Below are 27,198 nucleotides of genomic sequence, written 5' to 3'. Positions count from 1 at the left end.
ATGGGCAACTACAAAGGCAAATGCAACAACGGAAGAGATGAAGCAAGGTGGAACACACTGTACAGCTGTAAAAATAATTTTACTTGTGGTGCCAGCCACCTCATTCAAGATGGAATTATTTCTTAACAGGAAACACTACAGAGAAAACAACCCACAATAAGAAAACACAAGGAGGAAAAAGACAGGGTATAGGGTATAAAACTGACCCCCAACTACAGGGGCAGATATTAAGAATGATGGCACATGGAAAAAAATATGAAATAAGATGAACCTCAGTAGTCATGGCAGAAAAATAGGAGGGAATTTTTTTTACACTGACTATTCAAGTGTTACTTTCATCTCCAATGCCATTTTGCAGTAGCAGGGGTTACATAATGTGAGGGAAAAGGGTCATTCAGTTGCTAAGCTAGCACAGTTGGTGGCAGCTAACATTCATAACAGGGAATTCTTTGGCCCATACACTGTGCAGTATCTTATTTGTTCAGTGGTCATGGTATGGGTTTTTTATTAAGCCAACCTTTATCTATTAATGTCACTTTTAAACATTAAGTTTAGCAACCCTTGCATTATTAATTGATGACATATGTAAACACTAGAAGACAGCATGCACACAATTCCAAACAAGATGGTTAAGTATTTTGTTTACTTAGTTTTAAGTTTTGAAAATTTAAAAAGTCATACAGTTATAAACAAGCATTTTTGCATTCAGCTTTGTCAAAAAAAATCAATATAGGAAGTAGGCACATCTTTGTTAAAGAACAGGACTTCATATCTTACAATGGTAATCAACTGGCAAAATAAAATTTCCAAGTTCATATTAAACACTCATGTCAAGACATACATGAAAGTCTAAATATTGCACCAAGATGTATACTCTTTACCTAGTGAATTATATCGCATATGGACAATCAGACATATCCATATTTTTGAAAAGTTACAATACAAAGGCAAGATAATTCAAAGTACTCCAACTGGAGTAAGGTTGGGAATATGGAGTAGTGTACTTGACCGATTTGCATAAGCTGTCCCCTTACAGCCCTGCCAGATTTCTCAGTGAAAGTTTGTTTCACAGCCTACCAGCAGATACTATGATGCCTAAAAAAAGGTCTGCAAGATCAGTAGGAACATCTGAAGAAAGCAGTTTCAACACCAAGACCTAAAAAGCATAAGAAAGTCATGCAACAGACAACTGTGCTGGATTCGAATAGGCTGTCAATCCCCCCTCCCCCACCCAGTATAAAAACCTCAGTTCAATCAGAAAACTTTTGGCCATCAAAACTGATTTATCATACCCATAAGGTTTACTTTATTTAAAACTATGCATACAGTACATTTCTGCCAGAAACTTGTTTCAACCTCCAGCTACCAAGACAAATAAAAACCATGGTTGCCTTAAAGCACAAGGGGGCCAAAAAAGTATATAAAAATTAAAAGCTATTTGCACCTTGACATCTTGCATTTGTGGTTAGCATGACAAATTTGCAAACCAGGAGCAGATATCATTTATGTATTTAGTCTAACATATACAAGAGACAGCTCCAGTGATCCCAAACCAATTCCAGATGAGGAATTACTGCAATAAATAATCTGTGTGTCTGTTGTATTTGTACAAGTGCAATATTTAACAATTTCAAAATAAAGGGAAACCAAAAGGATCACAATGATTTATTCAGTACATCAGAACCAATTCTTACAAGACTAAAAAACATATCTGAAAGTATAATTTGCAGTTGGTCCCTCATGCTAGCATCTCAATCTCAGCAGTATAAACCCAAAGCTTTACTTAAAGGAAGTCTTTCCACTTTGAGATACAGTAGTATAACCTTGCATTACAGGGACCATATGCAACACTACTTGAGCACAAGGGACTGAAGTTCTAACCTGTACCTAGGTACTAGACAGACCACGCAATTGCCCAGTTCAGAATGCAGTTACAGCATTCCCTGGGACTTAAACAGTTTCTTCAGATTCTGTGAATGTTCTTAACAGATGAACTTCTGGACTGAAACCAGCTGTCCTGGGTTAAACTGTTCTTACTGCCTGTAGTTAGCACTTAGTCATGGATGAAGTCTCCAATTCAAAGTCATTGGCAAAAATCCCCATCCATCTTAAGAGTCCAAGTTTCACTCTGTATGTTAATGCCTTCATTTCCAGTCTGTAAATGCAAGAACAGTCTCTGAAACAGAGTAGGTCATGAAGTTTATTCTGAAGAGAACACTTGTTCTTGAATGCAAGACTAAGCATGTTTTCTGGCATACACTTTACTGTTTAATGTTTACATCTATTAGGGCTAGATGACAAAGGAACTGTAGTAAGTACATCCAATTTTAGAAGAGAGATTAAATGCTTTGGGGCGAGTACTAGCTATGATTAACATTTAAGGACTGATTTCATTTCTGAAACACCACAGAAATGCTAAATGCAGAAACATTTGTCATCAGCAATTGCAATCTACTCTTGAAAACATTTTGAATATTAGCACTCAAGTTATTTGTCATGATCAGTTTTAAGTGTTCAACTGATCAGTTGCACTGTTAGTTTCTTAATTTAAATGGCAAAATTTGCTATAAAGGTGGCTTGAGAAAACCTGACCTATATGTGTAGCTTCAACTGCAAAGTGAACTATATCACAAGTTGACATAGCATATACTGTATAGAAACAGCTGTATTAGGAAGTATTAACATATACTTAAACTGTCAGTTTTAGATTCTGGAATAGCATGAGGCTATTAGGCTGTGCTATTTACTACATGCACATAGCTCTGAGGAACAAGATTCTCAGCCTGCAGCAGCAGTGGGGAGCTGCTGGGCTGACACCACAGTAAGATGAGAGCTAGTCAATCCACACAGATAAGGAAGTTGCTGACAGTTCTCCACAGAGCAACATTTCATTTTAACCCATGGGGTGCCGAGTCTTCTTTGTATGAGCCCCTCACCACCACTGTGGCCTCAACTGCTCTGCTTATAGCCCACAGAATTTCACCCTTAGTGCTTCCAGAGCATGTACATGCATTAAGACATTTCAACTGGTTGCATTCGCCAGCATATACATTTGATCAAATCTATCAGTTATTAAAAATAGTAAGCTACAGCACATTAATCTTGATCATTTACTGTCAAATGTAAGGGGGGAGTAACAGCAGTTTTAACACATTACTGTTAAATAATTGATAGTTCTGATCAACTGAGGCACAATTGTAGATGGTGACCAACAAGACATATTTCAGTCATTGAACTAGTAAGTGTACATTTACTTACAGTGCATCAGATGTATGCATCACCAGCAAAAAAAGTCCTTGTGACTTAAATGTTCTATGAAGCCTAACGTGCACTCAACATAAAATGTTATGAACATTGCCCAAAGGGCACACAATTTCCTGTACCTGTATTAAACTGGACAGCACACAATCAGAATTCACTCCAGCTTCAACACAGTATACCTAACTGCCCATAATCATTTCAATCCCTGTGCAAATCGCGTTTTGTGGCTAGTTTTTTCAGCGCCTTAATTTAACTTGATTATAACTGGAAGCATCTGACTATGATTTAGGCATGCTTATTGCTGTAAAAGAAATAAGCCCATCTTCAAAATTATTGTGCAAGTATTTTAATAAGATTTGCACACATCTCAAAAAATTCTATTGTATGACTCCCTGGTCTTGGAGTTAAGTCAGCTGTAGAAGAGTCAAGTGAAGAGGTCACTGATGAGGTAAGGGATGTATCTGCAGATTTTCCTTGTGCATCGGCATCTGAATCCTTTTGACAGGATCTATAGTTGCTCACAGAACCTGATCTCTGTGGAGTTGCAGTCCCAGACTTGGCTTCAGTAATTTCATCTGGAGGAAAGAGGAGATAAATTAGTTATCAATATCAAATCATTCATAGGAACAGCAAACATCTTCCCCTTATAATCTCATTTTTTGATCTTTATGAGTATATGAGAAGCTTTTGCAAACTGTATGCAGTTGCTACAATAAAGTCCTGTACGTACTCAACAGCGCTGAAGCACCAAGTTATTCCTTTTCCTAAGTTATCCTATATCCTAACTATGATAAGCTATCCCTTACACAAGCTATTCCTATGTTCATAGTTCCTTTGAACTATGTTCCAGGGCTACCTGATCTAGTTCAGACCAGCACTACTTGACATTTTTTTATGAACTAATTTCAGTGTCTAATTGTTCAATTGCTTCAGTAGCTCACTTAATTCATCTTTAAGCTTAACCTTATGATGCTATACCTACTTATGATTAAGTCAAAGAACAGTTTGAACATTTTGCAGATTTGCAGATGCTTTTGCTACCATTTAATTTATCTTTCACTTTCAGAAAATTTTTCCTTAATGTGTTGTACATTTGAGCTGCAGGGACTTAAGTTTTTCTCCATTAAGAGAAAGAAATACTTCTATTTTTAGAAGTAACATTCTGCTGAAGTACTTCTATTCTTGCTTTAAATACTGAACATTAGTTTGACACACACTTGGCACCAAAAACGGTATTTCCAGGAGAAACTAGTGAACACAGGAGAGACTGCCCTTTCACACCATTCAGAGGTGCTTCAAACTACAATTATGCAAGAGGAATGGAGAACAGTTATCTATGGCAGAGGAAAAAGAACCTCAGATCTGCTTCACTTTTGGAAGACAGATGTCAAATCCACATCCTTGGGTTGCATTTCTCTCAGGGTTGAAGCCATGACTGCAGCAGGCTGCCTTTCCCCAGTTGCATGGCTCTAAGCACTCATCTTCCCTCTAACAGGGCTGGAATTCATCCCATACTGCAGTAGGACAGTTCAGGAAAGTGATCAGCCCCTGTATCAAGTACCACAGGATCTAAGCAAGCACCCATACTACCGAAACGGATGAGGCAAGAACAGCAGTGCTAAGTTGGATCAGGTTAAGCTGTCAAACTCAGTCTCAGCTGTCCTATCCTGTAATCCAGCCACACTCCAGTAAATCCTTTTCCCATGCCTTATGTTTCTCTAGGCATGTTGTGAGCACTATTAGCAGTACATAATTTTGCTTTTCTTCTATTATACCCTTAAATGATTGTTATGGACAACCAATATTACCTCCTCCATCCATCTTCATGAAGGTACCCAATTCAGTTACATGATGTACCAGTGTCTGTCTATGAAATTAGAGCTTATTCTACAGGTTAAGCCACTTGCTTTCAAGAATTCAATTACTGGAAGTAGACAATTCCTATCTCAAGTTTTGCTTACTACAGCACTGGATATACAACATAACTTGACATCTAGGCATGAAAATTTGACTTCAACTGTATCTTCACTAGGAGGAATATTCACATGCTTATCTCAGATCTAAATCAATGTTTAAATCCAGGGGTGAGGCCCCACAGGCAGTTTAGGCTGATCTAAATCTAGCCTTTCTCGATGCTGTCCCCTTTCACACCAGTAGTATTAGTGCTGGTGCAGACATGAAATGGAGATGTTCAGGAATCAATATAGCTAAAAAAATTATTTTTAAGGGATGAACCAGCTAACCATGTGGTCTCAGGAACAATGGACAAGGAGAGAAGGAAGAAAAACACCAACTCTAAATTAGATTAGCTTAAACTGATATAGGGCAGCACTTATTTCACTTCTACCCAAGTAAATTAAGACATGCTTACATTTAGAATGATTTCCATTACAATTACAGTAAGTTAGGTCTTCACATACCATCAATGCTACGGAAGTCCAGTAAGTATGTCCTACTGTCCACCTGATACAACTGTAGACTCATTTTAGAATATGCGCTTGTCACTGGATTCTTCCTTCGAACACGCAAATAGTATGGATTTACAACCTAGTACAGAAGACATCTGAGTTAATTTCTACTACAACTTCTCCAGAAAAAGCACTGCATGTGTTTTTTCCCCATCATTTCAACTCACTGGTTACAAACAGGTGATTTCAGGCTTATGTCTGAAGCATTTTTGTTGGAATATTGCTGTGTGGGGAAGAAAAAACCCATAGCTTCGGTAGAAAGATCAGACACATCAACAAGACTTTTCCTACCAGCATCAACTCTCACCCCTCAAACCATTCTTACACAGCAACCAAAAGCAGAGTCAGAATAAGCATAGGTACACCAGATTTTCCAGTACAGAAGCATCGAAGAATATAATTTTTTCAATCTCTAGGCTACCAATGTAACTGAAAAGTTTACTGCTGTCTATTGTAAGGGTCCTTTATTCCCTTACCTTCCATTCATAATCCAGTTGTTTAATTGCTCGACAAACTTCAGCCATGATATCGTTTGGTCGACTCTGGCTCCGTATTCCTAAATGCCACTTAGCTCTTCTTACACCTTGGTGCTTTGATTTCTGTGGATTCAGTTCATCAAGAGTATGGCGAGGGCGTGGTGCTTCAGCTACTAAGAATGGCACTCTTTCAGGATGAGGACGAGACAGATTGTGATCATCAAGAAAAGAATCCGGTGGGCTTGTAGCCAAGTAGAAGTCTTTGGCCTCATTCATTATTCTTCTATTATCTATAATGAGGTGATAAGCAACTGCTAAGGGGTCCTGATGATTTCGGGTGTATAGACAACTTAACACTTCATCTTCAGTGCATTCAAACTTCTCACACACTTCTTTTAAGGCTTCATCATCAATCATGGTTGAGCTATATGATGGGTCTTCAGGAAACAGGTATTTGGGAAGGTCCTGCTTAAACCATTCGTGTTCCCTAGATTTAAAAACAGAGTCTGAGTATGTTTACAGCAAGCATTTTTAGAATTAGATTCCTTTGAAAAGGAGACCAACTTCGCAAAGAAAATATTTTTTAGTTTGTACAAAAAAAATCATAGGTGTCAGTAACACATTTAAACCATCTACTTCAGCCTAAACTGTAAGGGCCCTTCCATGCAGCACAAACAGCTGCAGGTTAAAGCAATTAACAGTTTCTGCTTTAGGGAAAGCCATCATCTTCCTTCACCTCATTACAAGATCTTACTAGACATCTGCCAGGAGCAGAAAAACACCCATACACTCTCCTAGAGGTGCTAAAACTACCTGAGCTCCTAAAATACCCTAGTGTAGAACTCAACTAGCTTTTTACATTTTCATTATATATATGTATGTATATATATATATATACACACACACACACATACACACACACTATCTTAAGTTTTGAAATTTCCAACTGAAATTCTTATGCTACACCCATTCAAGTAGTTGTGCCCTCCCCCCACAGTGCATACATAACTATACATACTAAAATGAAGAAATCATTATGTTGAATAATTTCTTTGGTAGAAGTTTTGGACGAGGATTTTTGAACATTAAGTCACAGGCCCATCATTTTTCATTCAGAACACCACACAGCTCTGTTCAAGACTTACAGAGCTAAGGTAAGGCCACATGAACAGTATTCATAAGGGGTAAAAGTGAAAATACAGAAGACACAGGACTGGATAACCTAAGTATTTAATGATTAAGAAAAGAATAGTTTGTGCCTAGAGTAAGCTGCTTAACTAGCCAAAAAAATATTGCATGACACTACTTTTGCAAGTACTTAAATCTGCAGCAAGTCTGTTCTACAGACTTAAGTATAATGATCAAGAAGCTCTAACAAGTGTGATCCTGAGAACATGCCTAGCACAAATCTGTGGAACAGAAGGCACCTATCAGTAGTGACCAGTTAATCTGGAAGCGGAAAGAGCTTTTCCTATACAACTGCAAAGCACAGCCCTAACTGGATATCTCATCGCAGAGGATTATTTTACTTCTACTCATTGCTGTGGGCTTCTCCCCCTGTGCACCTGCAAAACCTAACACAGCCAAGGTATTCAATTAAACTAAGAGTTGACCCTTTAAGCTGTGAGGTGTCATAGTCTTATGGCTAATGGCAGAATTGCTTAGGATTCAAAATCCACCCATGCTCTGCTACCAGTATTTTTCAACACCTTTTTCATACCACTTCTCTTCCAGGCTTATTCAATACGATTCAATAAGCTGAGTTCCTAACTGCCCAAGTTTTATAAGGCTTAGTTGTCACAGCACAGTAGTATTTTCTGATGGAAGCTGTAGGAAAGTACTTTCCATTGTAATGAAGTAGTAAAGGATACATGCATTACAACTTTTATTGTACTACTGAAAAAACAGGAACATGGCCAGCTTCCTGGCCTCCAGCCCTCAGGGAGGAAACATTTTCACTAAGATACCAGAATATTTTAGAGGTGTCTTAAAAACCTAACTAAACTATTATGTGAAGTACAGCTTTACCAGCTACCAGTTTTCTTTTCTTCTACCTACTGTGCACATGTCAAACTAGACACTCTCTCTAGTTTCAGAATCACATCTTGGAATCTGGAGCCCACAATAGCTATCTGTAGCTGCAAGTTTTAGGTATGAGTTTTTATGTAGTAGTTGTCATGCATACTCAGATTCATGCCAGGGTTTTGAAGACAGAACAGAACTGTGATCTCCAGTGGATACTTCACCAGCCACTAGAGCTCAGAACTGTCAAAACTAAAGCCAAAAGTCAAGTTGAATTTTTCATCTCAGATTACAAAACAAGGACAAGTTGTATGAATGATTTCTCCATTCTGCATATCTGCATCAGGATTATCACTTCAGCATCTGATCAGACATCAGTTAGCATTTTACCTAATGTCTCTGATTGCTGCTCTCTTCATTGGATCCACCTGCAGCATGTGCTTCAGAAGACTAATTACAGATGGATTCAGGTACTGAGGGGTATAAAAGATACCGTCACATATCTTCTTAAATAGCGTTGGCACGTGATCATCATCAAATGGAAGTGTTCCACATAACAAAGCATAGAGAATAACCCCACTGCTCCAAATATCTACTTCTGGACCTGCATATAATCTGGGAAAGAGTTAACTATTAGTGATTTGTATTTAATACATTTAAATTGATTTTTTTCCCCACTTGCTTACATTACAATAGTTAGAAGTATGTGAGCATGGAGCAACCAAATCTACAAATAACATTTAATTTCACAGTCCAGTCTTCTTCCCCTTCAAATATGTAGTAAGAGCTAGGGCACAAATGCAGTTTCTCTGCTGTGTATAACCCTAAATATAATTTGAGACACTGGTAAACTGAAGTTGCATCTACTGCCAAGAAAGGTGACAGTTACATATTGCACAGATGACATTCAAACAATAATAATGAGGTCCACTATCCCCCAAAACTGGGAGGTTTAAAGTTTAAGGCAAGTCAATATAGCAAGACTTGACATATTTTCTATCCTACTGCCTAAATAAATCTGATTTTTGGCCTCCGATCATAGCAATGGAATAGCAATGGAGGCTATTATGGGGACTGAAATCAACAGATTCGAGAATCATGGAGTACAAAAAGAAAAAATGGGAAGTTCAGGCAGAATACCCATTCTGCAGCAGATATTCCACTGCTACTCAATTTCACAACAGATCTTTGCCTGTAATTTTGTCTGTGCAGAAAAAAAGATTGAAGACTTGAACTATACAAGTTAAAACCAAATCAAGCATACTGTACATGCTGGATTTTAGGCATTAGACATCAACTCCACTGTGGAGGAGCTATCCAAAGCTTGTTCACAGAGGGCTTAAATATTTATCATCAAAAGTTATCAAGGCAACCAAGAGTTCATCCCACTCTTTCTCAGCATCCAGTTTGTCAATTACACTAGTTTTGTAGCATTTAGCATTAGGCAGCAAAATGAAGTACATGCACACATGTATCCAATATTAAAAAACTACCTTCCTGAAATTACTTCTGGTGCAGCATAGTTAGGGGAACCACAGCTTGTTCTTAAAAATTCTCCATCTGACATCATATTTGATAGACCTGAAAGTGTACAAGAGTAACTACTAAAAATTCAGAGAGCAAAATGATTTCACACTGCATATACCACTTAGAACAAGTCACTAGTACTTTGAGTTAGAAATTTAACTAATTTACCTCAGTGAGGAAGAACAATTGTTTGGAATTACTGAAACATTTATAGAAGAGAACACCATGTGACCCTACATTTAATTTACCAGAAATCTGAGACTAACATCAGTCCATTATTGCACACAACCCAGTAATGTCTGAAAACATTCATTCCAAGACACACAAAAAGGTCTTATTTGGATTGTACAGGCATGAGAGAACAAAGTTGCTCTAAGGCAGACAGAGCAGCACAGCAAGATAGAATTTTGGTCATTAACAAAGCGTCTTAAAAACCACATTTGCTTCCAAATGCCAGAGAGGAAGATGCTACCATAGAATTGTCTGAAATTCTGTAAGAGGACATACAAATTAAGGGAACTGAGAAGTGCAAATAACTGCTTTGGAGCAGGTGACAAAGTCAATAACCCCTCACAGTCCAGACATATAAGCTGCTCAATTGGTTCCTGACTAATTGCAGTTTACTATAGATTGATTTTAGATATTCTGTTAGTGATTAAAGCATAATTTAGAACTAAGCCATCTCCATTCATCAGCCCTCAGCATGGTCACCTTAATGTCAGGGAAGAATCACAACTTCTAGCATAGCTGTGGAAAATATTTTCCAGCTTTCTCAGTGAAGGTTGCATGATAAAGAAAACTCAGTCTAAGACAAGGAGTTATGTCCTTCTACAGGGGGAAAAGATGAAAAAACACAGATAAACTAGCCTTCATACTTTAATATAAAACAGCTTCAATTAAGCTCATTTAATAAACTAGTTACAATTAATGGAATGTGACAGCTTTGCTAACATTTGATTTACAGGTAGATATTTTATAAGTTAGTGTACTTAATCTGTCCACCAGGTAAGCCATTTCTCTCAAAGCATTTTCTACACAGGAGATTCCCAATCCCCATGTACTTGGGCAGCATACCTTTAAGATAGAATACTTAACATCAGCAAGCACCTTTCATTAAGGACCTCAAAGTGCTTTACAAGGGCAGGTATTATTCACTATGTCTACAAGAGAAGTACTATGATTACAAGCAGTATGGACACCTCGCTCTACTTATATGGTCAGGTTTCCTGTTTAAGATATTTCCAAGAACTAGCTACCAGTCTCTTCAGCAGCTGTGTCTAAAACAGCCAATAAAAACAATTAAGCTTTCTGACTAATTAGGCTGCTATATAGTAAAGAGCACAGGAGTTTAAACATTAGCTGTTTTTGTTTTACCTTCCATGATTTACCTCAATTATGTTTAACAATCATATCTGAGTTTTTAAAGTGAATTTAACAGTTTCATAGAAAGAATAGTGTATTTTACTAGAGCAATGTGGTTTTTATACATAATGAACTGCTCTTGCACTCTAGTTCAAGAGCTGAGCATCTGCATTTTACAAATGGAAAAACAGGCAATAAGAGTCAATTTTGAATCAAGTGGCATAGCAGGGAGCTAAGTCTACTCAGCATTTCAAAGAGGAAAAAAAAAAAAGTTAAGCAAGACCAAACTAGGTAGTTGACAATTTCAAACACTCACAGAAAATACCTGACTTGAAAAGACAGCTTGAGAGAAAAACAAATTCTACAGATGTGCAAGAACACCATTTTGTTTTACATTCATTCTTTAGGTTCACATATTATATCCAACCATCAGGATATTCAAATATCCTCATTTTATTAAAAAATTCCTATTATAATTAACAGCATCTGAATAACACCAAAAAAATTATCAGCTATAAAATGCAATGCTTACCAAAGTCAGCTATCTTGGCATTCATGTGCGCATCAAGCAGCACATTTTCAGGTTTCAGATCTCTGTGTACTACCATATGCCTGTGACAGTAATCCACGCCAGAAAGGATTTGCTGGAACAGACGTCTACTCTCCTTCTCATCAAGCTAAGACAGACAAAAGGTTTTAAACAATTTTAGAGACACTGAAAGATGACATGTTTTTCATTTCTATGAATTAAAGAACATGGTCCAATGAATTAAAGTTATCATTTATAGTTTTGATACTTTATACAGCAGATGACCAGGTGTCTTCATAACAGAAGTTTAATCCTATATTACTTCTTATACAACTTGAAAACTACTAAAATAAACAATATCCACTGACTCAGAGTCACTACAATTTCTCCCTCATAGCTCTGAAATTGATTTGGCAGATGCTATATAATCAATGGTTAGAAACACCAGCACACAAACATCAACTTTGTCAAACTGGAATACTGCAAACTTTGATATTGACAAACATTGATATTTAAGCAGAGTAAGATTTAAGCTGACAAAAGCTGCCGCCACTCAGCACAAAGGTAGAGGTTTTAGTCTTTTCTAATGCTTCTATTAGCAGCTATCCCCAAACAGCAGAGTTGTCAAAGCACTTCCTGTGAACATGTCCTAACCCATGTCAAGGTTTGCCAGGATACTTTAATTAGTTGTTAGACTGAGCTCTCTAGATGGTTTGTCAAAAGTGACTTTAAAGCATTCACAGAAATTGTTTGCTAGTAAAACAGTTAATAAGGACAGATCATTGGCTTCCCGATAGTGGGTTATACTGAATACATCTTCATCCATTTTGTACACAGTAATTTTAGTTCAGCTGATTAGTATCATTTTTATTTCAATGAGAAAAGCTATGACAAGAAATTAAACACAACAGATCCCAAATATTTGTGAACATGCAACTGTTCTTAGTTTCAGAACAAAACATAGCCACAAAGTATCTTTAACTCCTATCAGCATTATAAAAACAAACCTTCACTTAACAAAAATGTTACAAAATAAATTACAGAATGCAAGACACTGATTTGTAGCACTGGACTACTTCTTACCCTTCCATTTTTACAGATATAATCAAACAGTTCTCCTCCTGATACATATTCCATCACCATAAAAATGTCAGTTGGTGTACTGATGACCTGGTACCTGATGGAGGAATGTATCTGTTAGTCCAACACTCAGTATCAGAAGCTAGTTCAAGTTAGTTAAAACCAATGTTACATGAAAAGTCAAATAAGATTATACTTTTAAATATTTATCAGCCACCAATTTACAGTTACTGTAATGCCAATACTTTTTCGGAAGCTATTTTTCCTCCTTTCCTTATGTGATACCTTCGCTGTAACAACCAGCAGGTAATTTATACTTTCTACTAGGATGACCAGCCTCCACACTTTTAGAGCCACTCCACTATTCTATCCTATAACACTATTTAGAGTGCTACCTCACACGCAGCTTATCAGAGCAGTAAGGAAGGAATGTAAGAGGACTTTGCCGGTATCCAAAAGCTATACATCTTTCCTTCTAATCAGGCAATAGAACTGTCTTGCCATGAATAGTGTACTTCAAGACTAGAGTAAAAATATTCATGATGCAGAGTAGTTTGCTTTTACAAGATGACCTAAGTTCATCATTAGTATTTTTAAGAGTACTGACAGCATAGTTGTTTTTTCATTATACTTCAGTAAAGTTTGAAAAAAGCTGCGAAGTTCTGAAATAACTAGCTTATGGCCAAATTCCCTAATTCAGTTATTTTGATATGTTTTCTGTATATCCTTACTTAGAAGGCATTTGATATTTTCCCCTCTTAGAGCAGCTGCTCTAATGATGAATTCATCTAATGATGAATTTTTAATGGAACAGAAAAGAGCACACTTATCTTTCAATCAAAATTCAGATACTCTAGAGAGGATAGAAGGTGGTAATTGGATGAAAATGTATGTTTTGAGGTATTATATTTAAGGATGCAAATATCTTGGTTGTAAAAAGCAAGTGACTTCACACATATGCTACAGAACTGCAGCATTCTCCAAAAGGTTGATTCCAAGACAAGGGAGAAAGTGAACATGCTTCAGCTTGCCCAGACAAGTTATTCTTGAACTGCACTCAGACTATCCAGATGTATGCATGCCTGTACATGTGTATGCATACATATTTCAACAGCTTAGTATTAAAACAGTACAGCATTCCAATAACCTAAGTACTATACTGAGGCCTTCACCAACATGGGGTCTCCAAAGCTAGTTTTATCTGACAGCTTAGTCCAAGATGCTTCATCTTTAATGATTTTGTCCCAAATAACTTGGCTGAAATTAGGGCAAGATCACAGGAAAAAGTAGCATTTTATGTACTGAAGTCAACTATATGCTGAAGCCATAGCTAAGACCTAATACTATGGAAATAATATTTTAATCCTTAACTTCAAAAGTCACAGTGCAACCTCATTTCCAACAGCATGACTCTTAATGGCTTATCCCATAGTCATGAAATGAATGGGCAACTGTCTACTTTATCGTTTAGATCTTTACAATGATTTCCATCCTCTGAATAGTGAAACAGTGACTCTGTACTGTTAGAGTCCATTCATTTTTCTATTTATGGAAAAGAAGGCTGTGAAATAAAACAAAGTTAAGGATCTATCTACAATATAAATAAAGTTGTCAAACTTAACTGTACAGCACAGAAAACTGGAATGCATCAAGCATTTTTGTACAGGAAAAAAATATGTTCTATTATTAGAGATCAAAACTCAAAAGGAGATGCTTCAAAGGGTTTTTTATTTAAAGCATAGGATAAGAAGAAAATCTTAGGCTTAAAATGGTATTTACTTATTTATTACTTGTCTATTTATTACAGGCTTACTAAAGCATTGCATAAAGTTTTTAATAAGCATAGCAGTCTTCTAAATCAGACTGTGTAATCTGCAATAGTTAGGCTGTAGAAAACTACAGGATGAAGAAAGAAATTCCTGTTTACCTTTATCTTAACTCTCTTGAGCTATTATCCAGCAATTCCCCAACCCAGTTCCCCATAGCACAAGCAGCACATTCATAAATTACCTGCCTACCAGCACAGTGGTATCAAGTATAGCTCAAGCGCTATTTGCACACAGGCTAATAACCTTTCTGCTTTAAAAATGCAGACTGAACAACTCAAAAATTGGGGATCCATTAACTTTTGCATCATCTCCCACATCCTGCCCCACCTCCCTCACATGCAGAAAAGAGATTCTTCCCATAATTCACTAGGAAAGTAATGGTCCCTTGAAATCTGTTGAGCTGACTTAACAGCTCAGCAGCACTAGAAGTTCATATACCTGTTTCCTCCCTCCTGGTACACTGGCACTTCCTATCTTGTGCTGGCTACAGGTCTCTTCGGACTCCTTTGTGAATTCTAACTTGCTAAAATGTTATAGAACTGACCTCAAAGCATTAAATTAGTCTGTCTTTCAGCAAGCTAAAGCAATTTCAAAGCAGATGCACAAAGATCAGGGTCATGTGAGAAAGTGGAAAAGGGAATCACACAGAAGCAATCTCTCTGTTTTGGGACAGCAAGCTGACTAATTCAATTGCTTGTGCAACCATACCTGTATGTTACTGGACATTGTCTTTATCACTTCAGAACATCTACTCTAGAGATCCTGCAGCAGAGTGGAGATATTCAAGAACAATCCTGCACTGTGGCTGCTCACAGATAAGCCATGACAATCCAGGTGCTCACACTTGAACCAAAAATGCCATTTCACAGCTGTCTCAAGGCACATAAGACCTTACTACCAAAAGAGTTGTCCTGCCCTCACTCTTCTTTGGCAGCACAAGCAAGCCAGACAGACAAGTTAGCTCAACAGTTTTCCAAAATGCAACCCATCAAAAACTTAGTGAGATGATCTCACACGATCTGATCTAGCTTCAGTGCAAGACTGCATAATGGCTGGTACCAATTCAAAGGAGTGCATAGGGAGAGTATCTGCCAGTGGCAGTGTGGTCTTTAGACAGGACTATGCCAATAGCAAATCTAAACTCTAACTCCACAGTTAGGAATATGAAATTCACCCACACTAGGTGGGCCCTACTAGATGTTGCAGGTTCACTTTATAGGAAACAGAAGTCAAACATGAGTGACATTTATGATTTCCTCAGACTAGATAGGAGTCTACTCTAGGATGTATTTAATTGCACTCTGAACTCCACTGATTAACTACTGATTGACTAACAGATGTGAACAAGTACAATGTAAATACCACATTTGTTTGGATAAATGGTAGCAGTTATAGTGAATGAATTCTGAAGTTTCTGATCCCATTTAACAGAGACTGCACATCCTTAATTCAGAAAAGTCTTCTAAAGCCACCTACATTGAAAAAACATAACTCAACCAGCACATAGCTAAAAAATTTTTTGAGGGGAAAAAACTTCCCATAGAAATGCCCTTTGCAATCTTGCTCTTAACTCAGCTCCTAAGCAGGGGGGTGGGGAGGCAGGAACCAACACAGATCAAATAACCAAAAAAGAATACCAAAACAGCAGTTAAATACAAAGAGATGGATACTGCTAGAAGTCTGTCATGCCACTACCTTTATATATCTGCCTAAAGAATCAGATGCTCTGTCTTGTGCAGATCAATTTTATGAAAATACATCATGAAGGACACTGAGAAAAGTTGCATACTCAGGAGTTGGCTACTTTCCTAACAAGATACCGCTAATATTATTGCCCTCTAAATGTTTTTAGATGTTTCAAATCAGCAAGAGCAAGAGATTACAGCTTAAGTAGATTTGATTATAGCAAACAAACTTACAATTTAATTATATGAGGATGTCTGAAGAGTTTGAGGTTCTGAATCTCCCTGCGGATTTTTCCTACAACATCAAGGCTGCGAATCTTCTGTCGATTCAGGATCTTCACTGCAACTTTGTGCCCAGTTAACTCATGTTTGCCAACTGCAAGGAACAAGGAATCGTTTAGTCAGGGTTTTCAGCTGCTTCGTAAGAACACTTATTGGACCATTTCAATTATACTCGAGAAATACCACAATGAAAGTGTTAGATCCTACATATCCCTATCATCTTGGGCTAAAATGAAAACTAGATCATGTGTCATTTCCTCTAACCTATCACAAATTCCTCCCACAATTTTATAGTTAAAAACAAACTGGAAGTTTAGGGACAAACCTTAAACCTAACTCCCAGAAGTCTTGCAGCATTACTGCATTTTTGCACTATTTCAAACTGTGTTCTGTATCCCAAAATACTGTCATACTGGCTACTTAATTTTCTTGTCCTGTGTAAGTTACTCCAAGCTTTTGGCTCCCTTGCTAACCAACTCTGACACAGTCTTTCTGAAGCCTGCAGCAGCTCTTATACTCAATGCCTACAAGCACTGCTCTTACTAAATCATTGATTCTCTTCCCCCAAGAAGGACATTCCAGCAATTGCTCTGAATTACTGCTAAGAGTATCTGATCACAGCTTGCTTGGAAAAATAATTATTTATCTGTACTTGGAGCATTCTGACCCTATATAAGCTCCACATTCTGTGTGTTAAACAAGAACATCACACCAAACCACTATTATGTAAAGTAGATAGCAAAAGCTATGAGAAATGCAGAAATTAAGTAAAATCCAGTAGCAGTTATGCTAAACAATGCAAACATGCAACCTCTTACATAACTTTAAGTTGGGAAAGTGAGGTAACTGAAGCTCTCCTGTAACTAGGCATAAAACATGCTAGACAGTTACACTAGGAGGCTATTTGGTTCTGCTACTCAACTTCTTTAATTTTGCAGCTGCTCTTGGAACTAGCCATGACTAAGTTGCTAAGAACATTCTACTTAGCCCCAACATTAGATCAGAAACAAGCCACAGAGACAAAGACCATCACTTCCACTGATTAGGAAGAATTTGCCACCTGGATTAATTTTTGTATGCAGTGATTTAACACCACTATCTACAACCCTTTCAAGACTTCAGCAGCCATCCTGCTTCCTACCTTCTAAAGGCAGACCAGATTCAAGGGACATCTACATGGTTCGTCCTTGTCCACTTGAGTGGACTTTGGTAGTTTACCTCTTTCCTATGCTGAGCTGTCCTTCCCATGCAATTTCTTCAAATTAGATACCAGTTTAGAGAAAACATCACAACCTCCTGGAGGCCAGCAGACATGTTATTGAAGACCATGTCTACTTTATAAGTCCCTTTTCACTTGTACAGGTATCTTGCAAAAGAATTGCAACTCAGCCTTTAATTTTTAGTTTTCTAAACAGTACTGAACACAGTACTTGCTCACCTGGCTGCCTCCCATCACCTGAAAAGCTAACCAAACTCCAGGCTTCAAGCTTTAAAGTATATCTATCCATTGGAAGTTGGGATAAATAATTCTAAAGGAATTCCAAAGAAAGAATGCATTCATCTGCAGATTCTCCAAGAATTCTGCATTATATTGATACTTTTTAATAGTGAAGCTAGCATATCTCAGAGTACTTATAATCTTGCTTACAAGAAACAAAGCACAGAAAAGCAGACATGTAATTCTGCATTAGTGAGAACAGCAAGGCAAGTACAAACCCTGAGAACAGGATCAAGAATTAGGCCCACATATCAGATGGTAAAGCTAGACGCTAGCACTAAATGTCAGCCTATCTCTTCTGAAAGCAGAAGGCATAGTTCTTTACTGGGTTAATTATTCTACTGCAGTGATCCACAAAATCATTCTGCATTCAACTGATAATTGATGAAATTAGCAAAAGCCTATCAATCTGCAAATCTAATTTCCAACATAAGACTCTGCTGTTGCTTTTCCTCTATCTAAAAACCAATGTAACTGAGAAATTCCTGCTCTTGACAGACAGGCAAGAACAGTGGGTGCCAAAACTGATACTCAGAGTGATTGTGCTTCACACAAAAAGACGGCTACTGTGTGAAATAATGCAATTAGTCTAAATTCCAGTAGGGAAGCATCTAAGTAATGGACCACCCAAACCCTGAACATGCAGTTGTGGTGGTGAGATGCTTTTTTTTAATCTCAGAATAGAGAAAGGTTGTGACTGCAAGTCAAAGAATATATCCCAAATCAGAGGAGCTATTACCTAAAAAGGGCCACAATAACTAGAACTCTGGACAAGCACGTTCACACTGCTGAGGAATGCAGAAAAAAGCCAACATTAATCACAAGTTCTGGACAAACCACAGAGCCTCAGTAGGTGAGTGCCTAGAACATTAAACCATGCCACATACAGGAAGAATGATTTGTTTTCAGTCATAACTGCAACTAAAGCAAATAATTTTATTACAGCCCTTTTTTCTTAAATTCAAGAATGATTGAGGTTTAAGAGGAACCCACCTAATTATATCACCTGTGTTCAAAATTTAGAGAAGCATGATTTGTTAACAGAAAACACTAGAAAAGCAATTCTTACATGAATGACAATGTCTTTGCATATCAGCAATACGAGCTGAGGTAAGCCAGAAGTATTTCAAAATTAATCAATAGGTAAGTTAAATTTGACAGTAATTAACTTCAATTAGTAAGAAACAGCTTCTTAGGAAGTAAGCAAAAATTCATTTAGACATATGAACATGCATTTTCTTTTGGTTAAGAGTACCAAATTAAATACCTTTTTATATTTAAGAACCATATCCAATTAAGCAGTTTTACAGCTTAGCATATATGTATTTGTATTCTTATACTCAGTGTGTTATAAAAACTCATTTATCAGCCAATTACTGCTTCATTTTTGATTTGTCAGGCTATATTAGATGAAAACTGGAATTTAGAACTCAAAAAACTATTACAGTCATTTGTAAGATTTGTCATATTTCCTTTCTCCACTGTTAAAATGGCTTTGCAACTTTGTTTGTGTACTATCACATTAGAACTAATTTGTTAATTCCCAGAAGAGGCACTGAAAGACTGATATGGTTTTAAGTCTTTACCCACATGCCACAAGAACTTCTTGTAAGATGAAGCAGTTAAAGGTATCTGGTATCAGCAAAACAGCAAATACTTACTGGTAACAGACTGCTGGCTATTTTTTAATTCAGCATAGAAACGGTATTGTAAGTAAGACCTCAGATGATAACATCGTGTGGAGTCTGTAGAAAACTAAGAAGGGGGTGTTATCTTTCTGAGAGCTACTCTACACTATGTCTTGACATAAGTTTAGGGAGACTTACAAATTAAAAGAAAGCAATACAAATATTTAAATTACTCATCCTAACCCTCAACCAGCTATCAGTCTTGCAAGAAAAAACACCGCAACAGAAGTTCCCTTTACATACTTACTATTTATTCTTGGCAATACCAATTGCCTTCAAGCTCTGCTATTGCTATGCACAACACCAAGATTCAAAAAGCCAGTCAGTGACAGAATCTGAGAAGCAACAACTTGCTTTAACTGTTTAAGCACAGAAGCAACAATCTCTATAAACTCAGTTCTGAAGGTCTTGAACTAGAAAAGAAAAATCATGAGGCTATTCTGACCAAATAAGACATTCTTATGAAATTCTGATACCAGTCAAAGTCTGTAGAAAAAAAAAGCTGAACAAGCATATGTTCTGCATAATCAAATGTTTCTGGCAGAGGCCAAAAACCCAATCTTCAGCTCAGTAAAGAGCAGTCAGTTGAGACTAAAGATTAGTGATTGCATGTCACTGGCAATCTACTTATTTTCATACATTAAAAGCCTAAATCCAGCACACCCTGTCGTTAAAAATGAGCTAAGCAAGTCTTTTCTACACATATATATTAGATATAAAAACACGAGTTAATACTGTGCAAAGGCATATTGCTGAACTACATTACACAGCAAATTGACCTTCATTGTCCCTTCACTGGTATCTTATCACTGCCTTGATCAGCAAGGACTATTCGCAACAGTTCTGCAGTCCAGACAGATCAGAGTTTTTAACCTAGTTCTGGAATCTGGAACAAATATTACTGTATATTTATAAACTTAAACAGCATCATCACTTGCTCTGTACAAATCACCACAAGTCTAACTACTCTTTCCTTTATGAAAGTTAACTATTTGAAGTATCCAGAAAAAGCTTTGCATTTGGTTTCAGCAGGAAACATGAGCAATTTTTTTTAAAAGAGAAACCACAGATCAAAAAAAATTGAGGAGAAAGCTAAAATAAGGATAAGTGTTTTACACTGAACCCTATTAAAGTTTAAATAAAGTACTTCACAAAACTGAATTCGATTTTCAGTTCTCTTTTGTCCTACAGTTTCATTTCTGCAGTATTTCAGTTTTGCCAGGATACTGCTAGGAAACAACTTTCTCCTCCTCAAATGCCTATTTAAGGCATGGTCAAACATATAAACGCAGTGGTTGATTCAGGTTAGTACAGTCAGATGAACAGTTAAACTGTTACTGCAGGTCAGTAACAATTATCTGCAAGGGTAAAAGGGTTGAGTGGCCTGGTGAATTCATCCGATGGCTCCCTTGACTGTGGGACACCTTTAACAATTACTGTGTACAGCACTGGCTCTCCAGCCTACCTTTGGGGGCTGCCACTGCTGCTTAAACATCCACTTTCAAGAAGCCATAAGCCCAATCCCTAGGTCATGCATGGGGTCAAGGAAAACTAGCTGAAGAAATTCACTACTTTTTTCCTTTTAGGGTCAAGTGATGAAACCACATCAGTCACCAGTTGAGGATTATGAGAAAACAAGCATAGATATGCTTTTAAATAAATAAAATGTGCTCAGGAAGAAAACTAGTTCATCACAGACAAAATAGTGCCCTTTGTGAGGTACAGGAACAGAAAGGACCCCCCCACACCCCAAAAAAGATATTTTCGTGCATGCATATGTGCACTCTTTACATGATCAACAGTTACAAAGTAGCTGAAAAGAACACTCGACTTCAACAGAATAAGAGACAGATAAAGGGGTACTATGGAAAAAAAAAAAGCAGTAGTAAAACTGGCAACCCTAGTCTTTTTTTATTATTGTTTCAATAAAGCAGAGTATTAGCCCTTCAAGCTAATTGTATCTGATGAAATATAAAGAACAGGAAAAACTTTCACTAATATGTCATAATATTAACAGTAGCTCCACCAATTGACCATCTTTCAGTGCTTCAACTTCAGACACTTTTTGCCAATACAGATAAGAGCAAGAGCAGTAATGCACTGTCACAACAGAGCTCTCAGAACTTCAAAAGCAAACATATCAGAACATTTATGGGCATGCCAACCTTGGTTTGGTGCAGCGCATTGTGCAAGGAAGGAAGGAAGAAAAACAAAAAAAAGCTTTGACTCTTCTTCTCCCCTAAATCATGCAGTCCCTCAATGAGGGATGAGATAATCTGATGTCTGACAGTCCCTTGTCTCATTTCCTCTGTACTTAAAGAGGAGATAATTTCTCAAGGCAGGAAACTACTTCAGCTGCCTCTGGGGTCACCGCTCCCAACTGCGGTAGTAAAACTTCTGAGTCACCCTCTTTCAAGACTGGCTTATAATGGCTTTACTCAAAATATTTGCTACTGCTTTCCTAGGCATTCTTAAATGCACTTCTCCAATGCACTCCAAACGCACTTCTATATTCTGTAGCATGTTACAAGCTCCCTACTAAAAAGCAACTACCAGGTAGAATTTATTTCTACTATTACTGCCCCATAGCATCTCTGTTGCTACTTCTACAGTTCACAGAGGAGGGAAATCCAACCTCTTCATTCCCTCCTTGTTCAATCATCCCAAGAGATATCAATATTCTGATCCTATTTCTGGCAGGAGGAATTTTAACTGAAGGAAGAAAGATAAACTGGTAACACAGTAAGGACTGCCAAAGCATCAGTATTTTCTTCAGAACATGCCTGTACTTGGGAGAGCTTGTGGAGAGAACATACAACAGAAACATCTACATCGAAAAAACATGCCATGTTAAAGACCAGCTACACATCAGATAAAACAGGATGAGCTGGTTTTGCATTAATTATAATCATGAGCAACCCGCTATGTTAACCATTACAATTTTGGCTTATTTTAAAAGGCCAACTTGACTCCAGTTTAAGTCATCTGTGAAAGGATATTTTCAATTTGCATATCCCAATATTTGAACAATTCTCACAAACATTAAAATAGTAAGAATAAGCTAATGCAGGGTTTTTCCCACCCATGATCAATGGAATCAAAAGAGTTTAAAAAAAAACTATTTCTACTAGGCTTCAAATTTGCTGCGTAGCATCTGCACCCCTACCGGGAAAAGTTAAGTCTGAGCTGAAAAAGGTTGACAATCACCAGCCAACTGGATTTAGCACAAAGTTTTTCCATGCCTGTGTGCCAGCTGTGCTGCTACTTAGTCAAATGATCTCAGGCCCATCATTTTTTCATGCTTATTTCTCCCTTTGCAAAGCGAGGAAGCACGCTCTCCTTATAAGGGCATCGAGTGTCAATATATCTGCAGCGAAATGTAAATGTACAGAGCTCCAGAACTGACCTCCCTACCTTCATCGCACACGCGGTAGTATTTTAAAAAAAAAACGCGGCATAACTAGCCTCTAGGAATTAGCTTTCAAACAACACCGAGGAGAAAGCTATTTCTCCTCCAGTGATTACTTCCCGCTGTAAAACGGCAAGTCTCACCCACGGGCAAATCAGCAAATCCAGCGACACTTCCCCGAGCAGTGTTTACAACACACCAGAAACTATTTCCGCAACACTCGGGCTGGCGGCCCTCACGCCGCGCCACACCAGCACCGCCCCCGGCTGCCGGCCCGCAGCCGCCGAGGCCGGGGGAGACGACCGTGCCTTTTCCCCCCTCGCTGCAGATACCCCCGCTGAGCGCCAGCCCCGCGGCCGCCCCCGACACAGCGCCGTACTCCCCCCGCGGCGACCCGGCGGCTCAGCCCGCCCCCCGCGGCGGCACAGCGGCCCCGCGGGCTGAGAGGACGGGCGGAACAGCCGCTCCCCGCGCCCGCCGCAGCCCGTGGCCGGGCGCCGCCCCCGCCGCGGGACGCGGGCACCGCGCGGCAGCGCCCAACGGCTCCACCCGCCGCCCCCCGGCCGCGCCCCGCCCCGCCCCGCGCCGCCGGAGCAGGGCCGCGCCGCCGCCCGAGCCCCGCGGGCCCGCCCGGGCCTCGGCGGGCGCCCGGCTCCAGCCCAGCGGGCTGCAAGGCGACGGCGGGCGGCCGCCACCGAGGCCAGCAGGAGCGGCCCGGCCCCGCCGCCCGGAGCGGAGGGGGAGACCCCGCTCCTCCGCCCGACGCGCCCGCCCCGAGGCGGCGGCGCGCTGCCCCCGCCGCAGCCCCGCCGGGCTCTCCCGCCGCCCGGCCGCCGAGGGGAGGCGGCGGCCCCGCCGCTCACCCTTGACTTTGCCGAAGGTGCCGACCCCCAGCGTGTCGCCGAGGATGTAGTGCCCGATCTTCACCCGCCCGTGCTCATGTTTCTGTTTATCCGCCGCCGCCATCTTGAGCCAGGGCCCGAGTTTGCGCATAGTGCTCGGCTGGGTGGGCTGGGCGCGCCGACGGGGGAGGAGCAACCGCGCAGCGCCCGCCCGCACGGAAACCCGGAAGCGAACCTCACACTTATCGGCTTCCCGCCCTCCCCGGGAACAAACCACGGCGGCTGGGGAGGAGGGCGGAACAGCCCAGCGGCGCTCCGGCAGGGGACGCGGCCCCTCCGAGGCGAGCCCTGCGCGCGGCATGAGAAACGGCCCTCGGGCGGCCGTTACAGACGCCCCCGGCAGAGCCAGAGGGCTGCGCGGGAGGCGAGAAAAGAGCGAGACCCGGAGATAGATTTTTGCCTGGAGATCACTGACTCAGGAAGAGGTTTACTGTCAATTCCCCTCCACCCCCATTTCCTAGTTCCCTGAACTCAGTCAATGATACCAGCTGAAATGCTTCCTCCTGCCTGTCCTAAGTACAGTCCTGAATGTGTTTGAAAACAGATAAATATTTTACTGAAACAATATAAAGATTTTTAAATGTCCACATGTCGTGAAGTTAAAAGACAACTTTTTCTACTAATGGCCTGAAACCTGATTCAGAGGCCATCCAGTATTATCTGTGTTACAGTCAATTTAACACAAAAGTTGGAAACAGAATTTCTGGTCCCTAGAAAATCCTGGTATTTTAAAACATCCCTCTACACTAATGGAGTGAAAATTAAAACCCATTCATTCATTACTATGGAAGAAAAATTCTGAAAGATTTCATAGGAAATATAAAGAAGGCTTTTTTCATTAGATAAAACCAAGTAATTTGGCCAAGCAATGCCAAAACATAGGCTGGCAAGCAGTGCAGATACTGTTCATAGTATTTACACAGTTAATATGACAGATTGCATGACATGAAATAAAATGACATGAAAAAGCTACATTTTAAACAGTCAAATAGTCAAGGAAAATAAAACATAATTTTGATCTGGGTCCTTTAGAATTTTAATTTGAAACATTTTCATGACGATCATTGTTGAGTAGAAAATGTGAGAAGCTTTCAACCAGCACTAACTGACCGGTACAAAGCATTAATATAAGCAGATAATAAATAAATATAAATAATGTAATGCGGGAAAAGCCTGTACTAGCGTTCCTCAGTGAGGCTGCGTTAATGTGTAAGAAGCGTCAGATCGCTCACATCCTGACTTCTGAATTCAGCTATGTTAGTTATGCCCTCTCTGTACATTATCCAAAGACAAGGCTTCCCACAGAAATTCTAGTTTGTATCATGATGCATATTCAGTGCCAGTAGGCTTGAGTCATGTAGTTGTATGATTTTTGTTCTTTTAACTAGAGAAAAAGAATAGAGAGTACAGAAATCTGGCAATTTATACAGTTTTGAAGCCTGTAGTTGAACTTCCTGTATTCTGCTGCAGAACCCAGCATTTCCCAGCAGATCACCAGCATATGCAGAGAAAAAACATGAGGGGGTAAATGAGTGAGCATCAGGTTTTGCAGCCATCTGTCTCCATGTGATTTCCTACAGTTTTGCTTAAATGTAAATGGCATCCCCTATTTTTAAGGAAAAACAGAGTAAGTTCAAAACTATTAGTTACCACAAGCATGACTTTTAAATTACTTGAATTTCAGTTCTAAAGTAAAGTGAGGCCTTAGCTTTCAAACTGCAAACATTAAAAGGTATTTGACATTGATTTATGCAAACTTACCAACTTTTAACTTTACATCATATTTTATGCACCAACACTCTGCCCCCGCTAGCCCACAGTAAAGAAATAGTAAGCCTCAGGGTCAGACATTGTTCTATTGAAAATGTAGCTTACTGTAGAAGGCTGCTTGCTAGATTCTCATCTGAGAAACCTCCAAGTGGTGCCCGTGAAGAACCAAGAACAGTTGGCAGAAGCCACAGAAATACAAAAACGTGCATAACTAGAAACAAAGTTTAGTTCAAAGAGTTTAATGCTGTTCCATAGGAGGTGTTTAGACCAAGTGATAGCTGAAACCATCTACAACTACTAGAGCCAGCATAAAGCCTGAAATAAAAGTCTACAACTATTTGCATGATATATGGTGTTATAGGTAAACGTGACAAATCGTAATGACCACTCTAACTGGGTTGCATTAATTCCAATTTAATAAAATAATTGAGCAAGTCACAAGTAAGCAAAACAGCACTGGGCGGCCGGGGAGTCTCTGCTCCACCAACGGCGCGCGCGTTCTCCTGCTCACAGTCTCCTTATATGCGGTTCTAGTTCCGGGTATATGTGGCACTTCCTGTAACTTCTGCGGTTGCGCCGACTGTTGCTAGGGGGTCTTCTTCAGCCCTCTGGTGGTCGTAGGCATGAAGGCTGGAGTCTTCCTCTGCATGGTACGTTGTGGCCTTTAAGTCGCGTGCACACATTTCACAATGCAGTTCTACAATATTACCATATTAGGCAACCCAAACTAACATTGCGGTTTTAGCTCTCACATAGGCATCCGGTCTCTTCTCAAAAAAAACACTTCCTGGTTTGATATAACAAATTTCTCATATCACAATCCCCCCTTTTTGTTTTGGTCCCTTTTAATTTGTTCATCAAACCGGACAACAGTTTCTTGTGCTAGGGAGAGCATAGGGTTATGCTTACTCTCGTCTTTACTTAGTTGTTCATATTGACTTCTTATCAATAGCAGGTGTGCGGCTTCAAGTCTACTTTTTGCTAAGTTAATTATTTTATTTACTATACACGGTCCAAAGGTCAACACAAGTACTAATAAAGCCAATGGACCCGCGATTGTAGACAATAGGGTTGTTAGCCAGGGAGAATGACTGAACCATGACTCATACCACCCTTGTTGGGCTTCTCTTTCTTTTTTGCGTCTTTCAAGACCTTCTCTCAGTTTCGCCATAGTATCCCTGACAACTCCTGTATGATCCGCGTAAAAACAGCATTCTTCTCCTAGGGCTGCACACAATCCTCCCTGTTGCAAAAATAAGAGGTCCATCCCTCTTCTGTTCTGTAACGCTACTTCTGATAGCGATGTCAACGATTTTTCTAAGGCTGTAATGGATTTTTCTGTTCGCTCCAAGTCTTCATCTACAGCCGCCCGTAGGGTGCTAAGGCTTTGCTGTTGCTTCACTAGGGAGG

The 27,198-nt window shown here is 39.4% G+C and overlaps 1 protein-coding gene across 2 annotated transcripts; it reads right to left on the bottom strand.

Annotated features, from left to right (window-relative positions):
- Positions 1 to 624: 624 nt before the first annotated feature.
- PRKAA1 (protein kinase AMP-activated catalytic subunit alpha 1) lies at positions 625 to 24,146 on the bottom strand. 2 transcript variants are annotated; one of them, XM_067316708.1, is made up of 9 exons: positions 23,980 to 24,146; positions 16,474 to 16,615; positions 12,729 to 12,822; positions 11,649 to 11,793; positions 9,721 to 9,808; positions 8,618 to 8,842; positions 6,206 to 6,692; positions 5,682 to 5,808; positions 625 to 3,836 (listed from the first exon to the last, which is right to left on the bottom strand). In XM_067316708.1, the coding sequence occupies exons 1-9, from the start codon at positions 24,107 to 24,109 to the stop codon at positions 3,592 to 3,594; spliced, it is 1,683 nt and encodes a 560-aa protein (XP_067172809.1). In that variant the 5' UTR covers positions 24,110 to 24,146; the 3' UTR covers positions 625 to 3,591. The 2 variants fall into 2 exon arrangements, with proteins under 2 accessions (XP_067172809.1, XP_067172810.1); XM_067316709.1 differs by lacking the exon at positions 23,980 to 24,146 and adding an exon at positions 19,681 to 19,772.
- Between the last annotated feature and the right edge of the window lie 3,052 nt (positions 24,147 to 27,198).

This window comes from Apteryx mantelli, chromosome Z, assembly GCF_036417845.1.
Source record: "Apteryx mantelli isolate bAptMan1 chromosome Z, bAptMan1.hap1, whole genome shotgun sequence".
Taxonomy (NCBI): Eukaryota; Metazoa; Chordata; class Aves; order Apterygiformes; family Apterygidae; genus Apteryx; species Apteryx mantelli.
The sequence above is the reverse complement of the archived record's forward strand: the minus strand, read 5'-3'. Positions and strand labels throughout refer to the sequence as shown.

What these genes read in the sequence shown, in the direction of transcription:
- PRKAA1 (XM_067316708.1), bottom strand. Translation starts at nt 24,109, where the DNA reads ATGCGCAAACTCGGGCCCTGGCTCAAGATGGCGGCGGCGGATAAACAG. An exon ending in CATCCTCATATAATTAAATT is followed by an intron (nt 12,823 to 16,473) that starts GTAAGTTTGTTT and finishes TTCCTCCATCAG; the next exon opens with GTACCAGGTCATCAGTACAC. An exon ending in AACTGGATTATGAATGGAAG is followed by an intron (nt 5,809 to 6,205) that starts GTAAGGGAATAA and finishes CTTCTGTACTAG; the next exon opens with GTTGTAAATCCATACTATTT.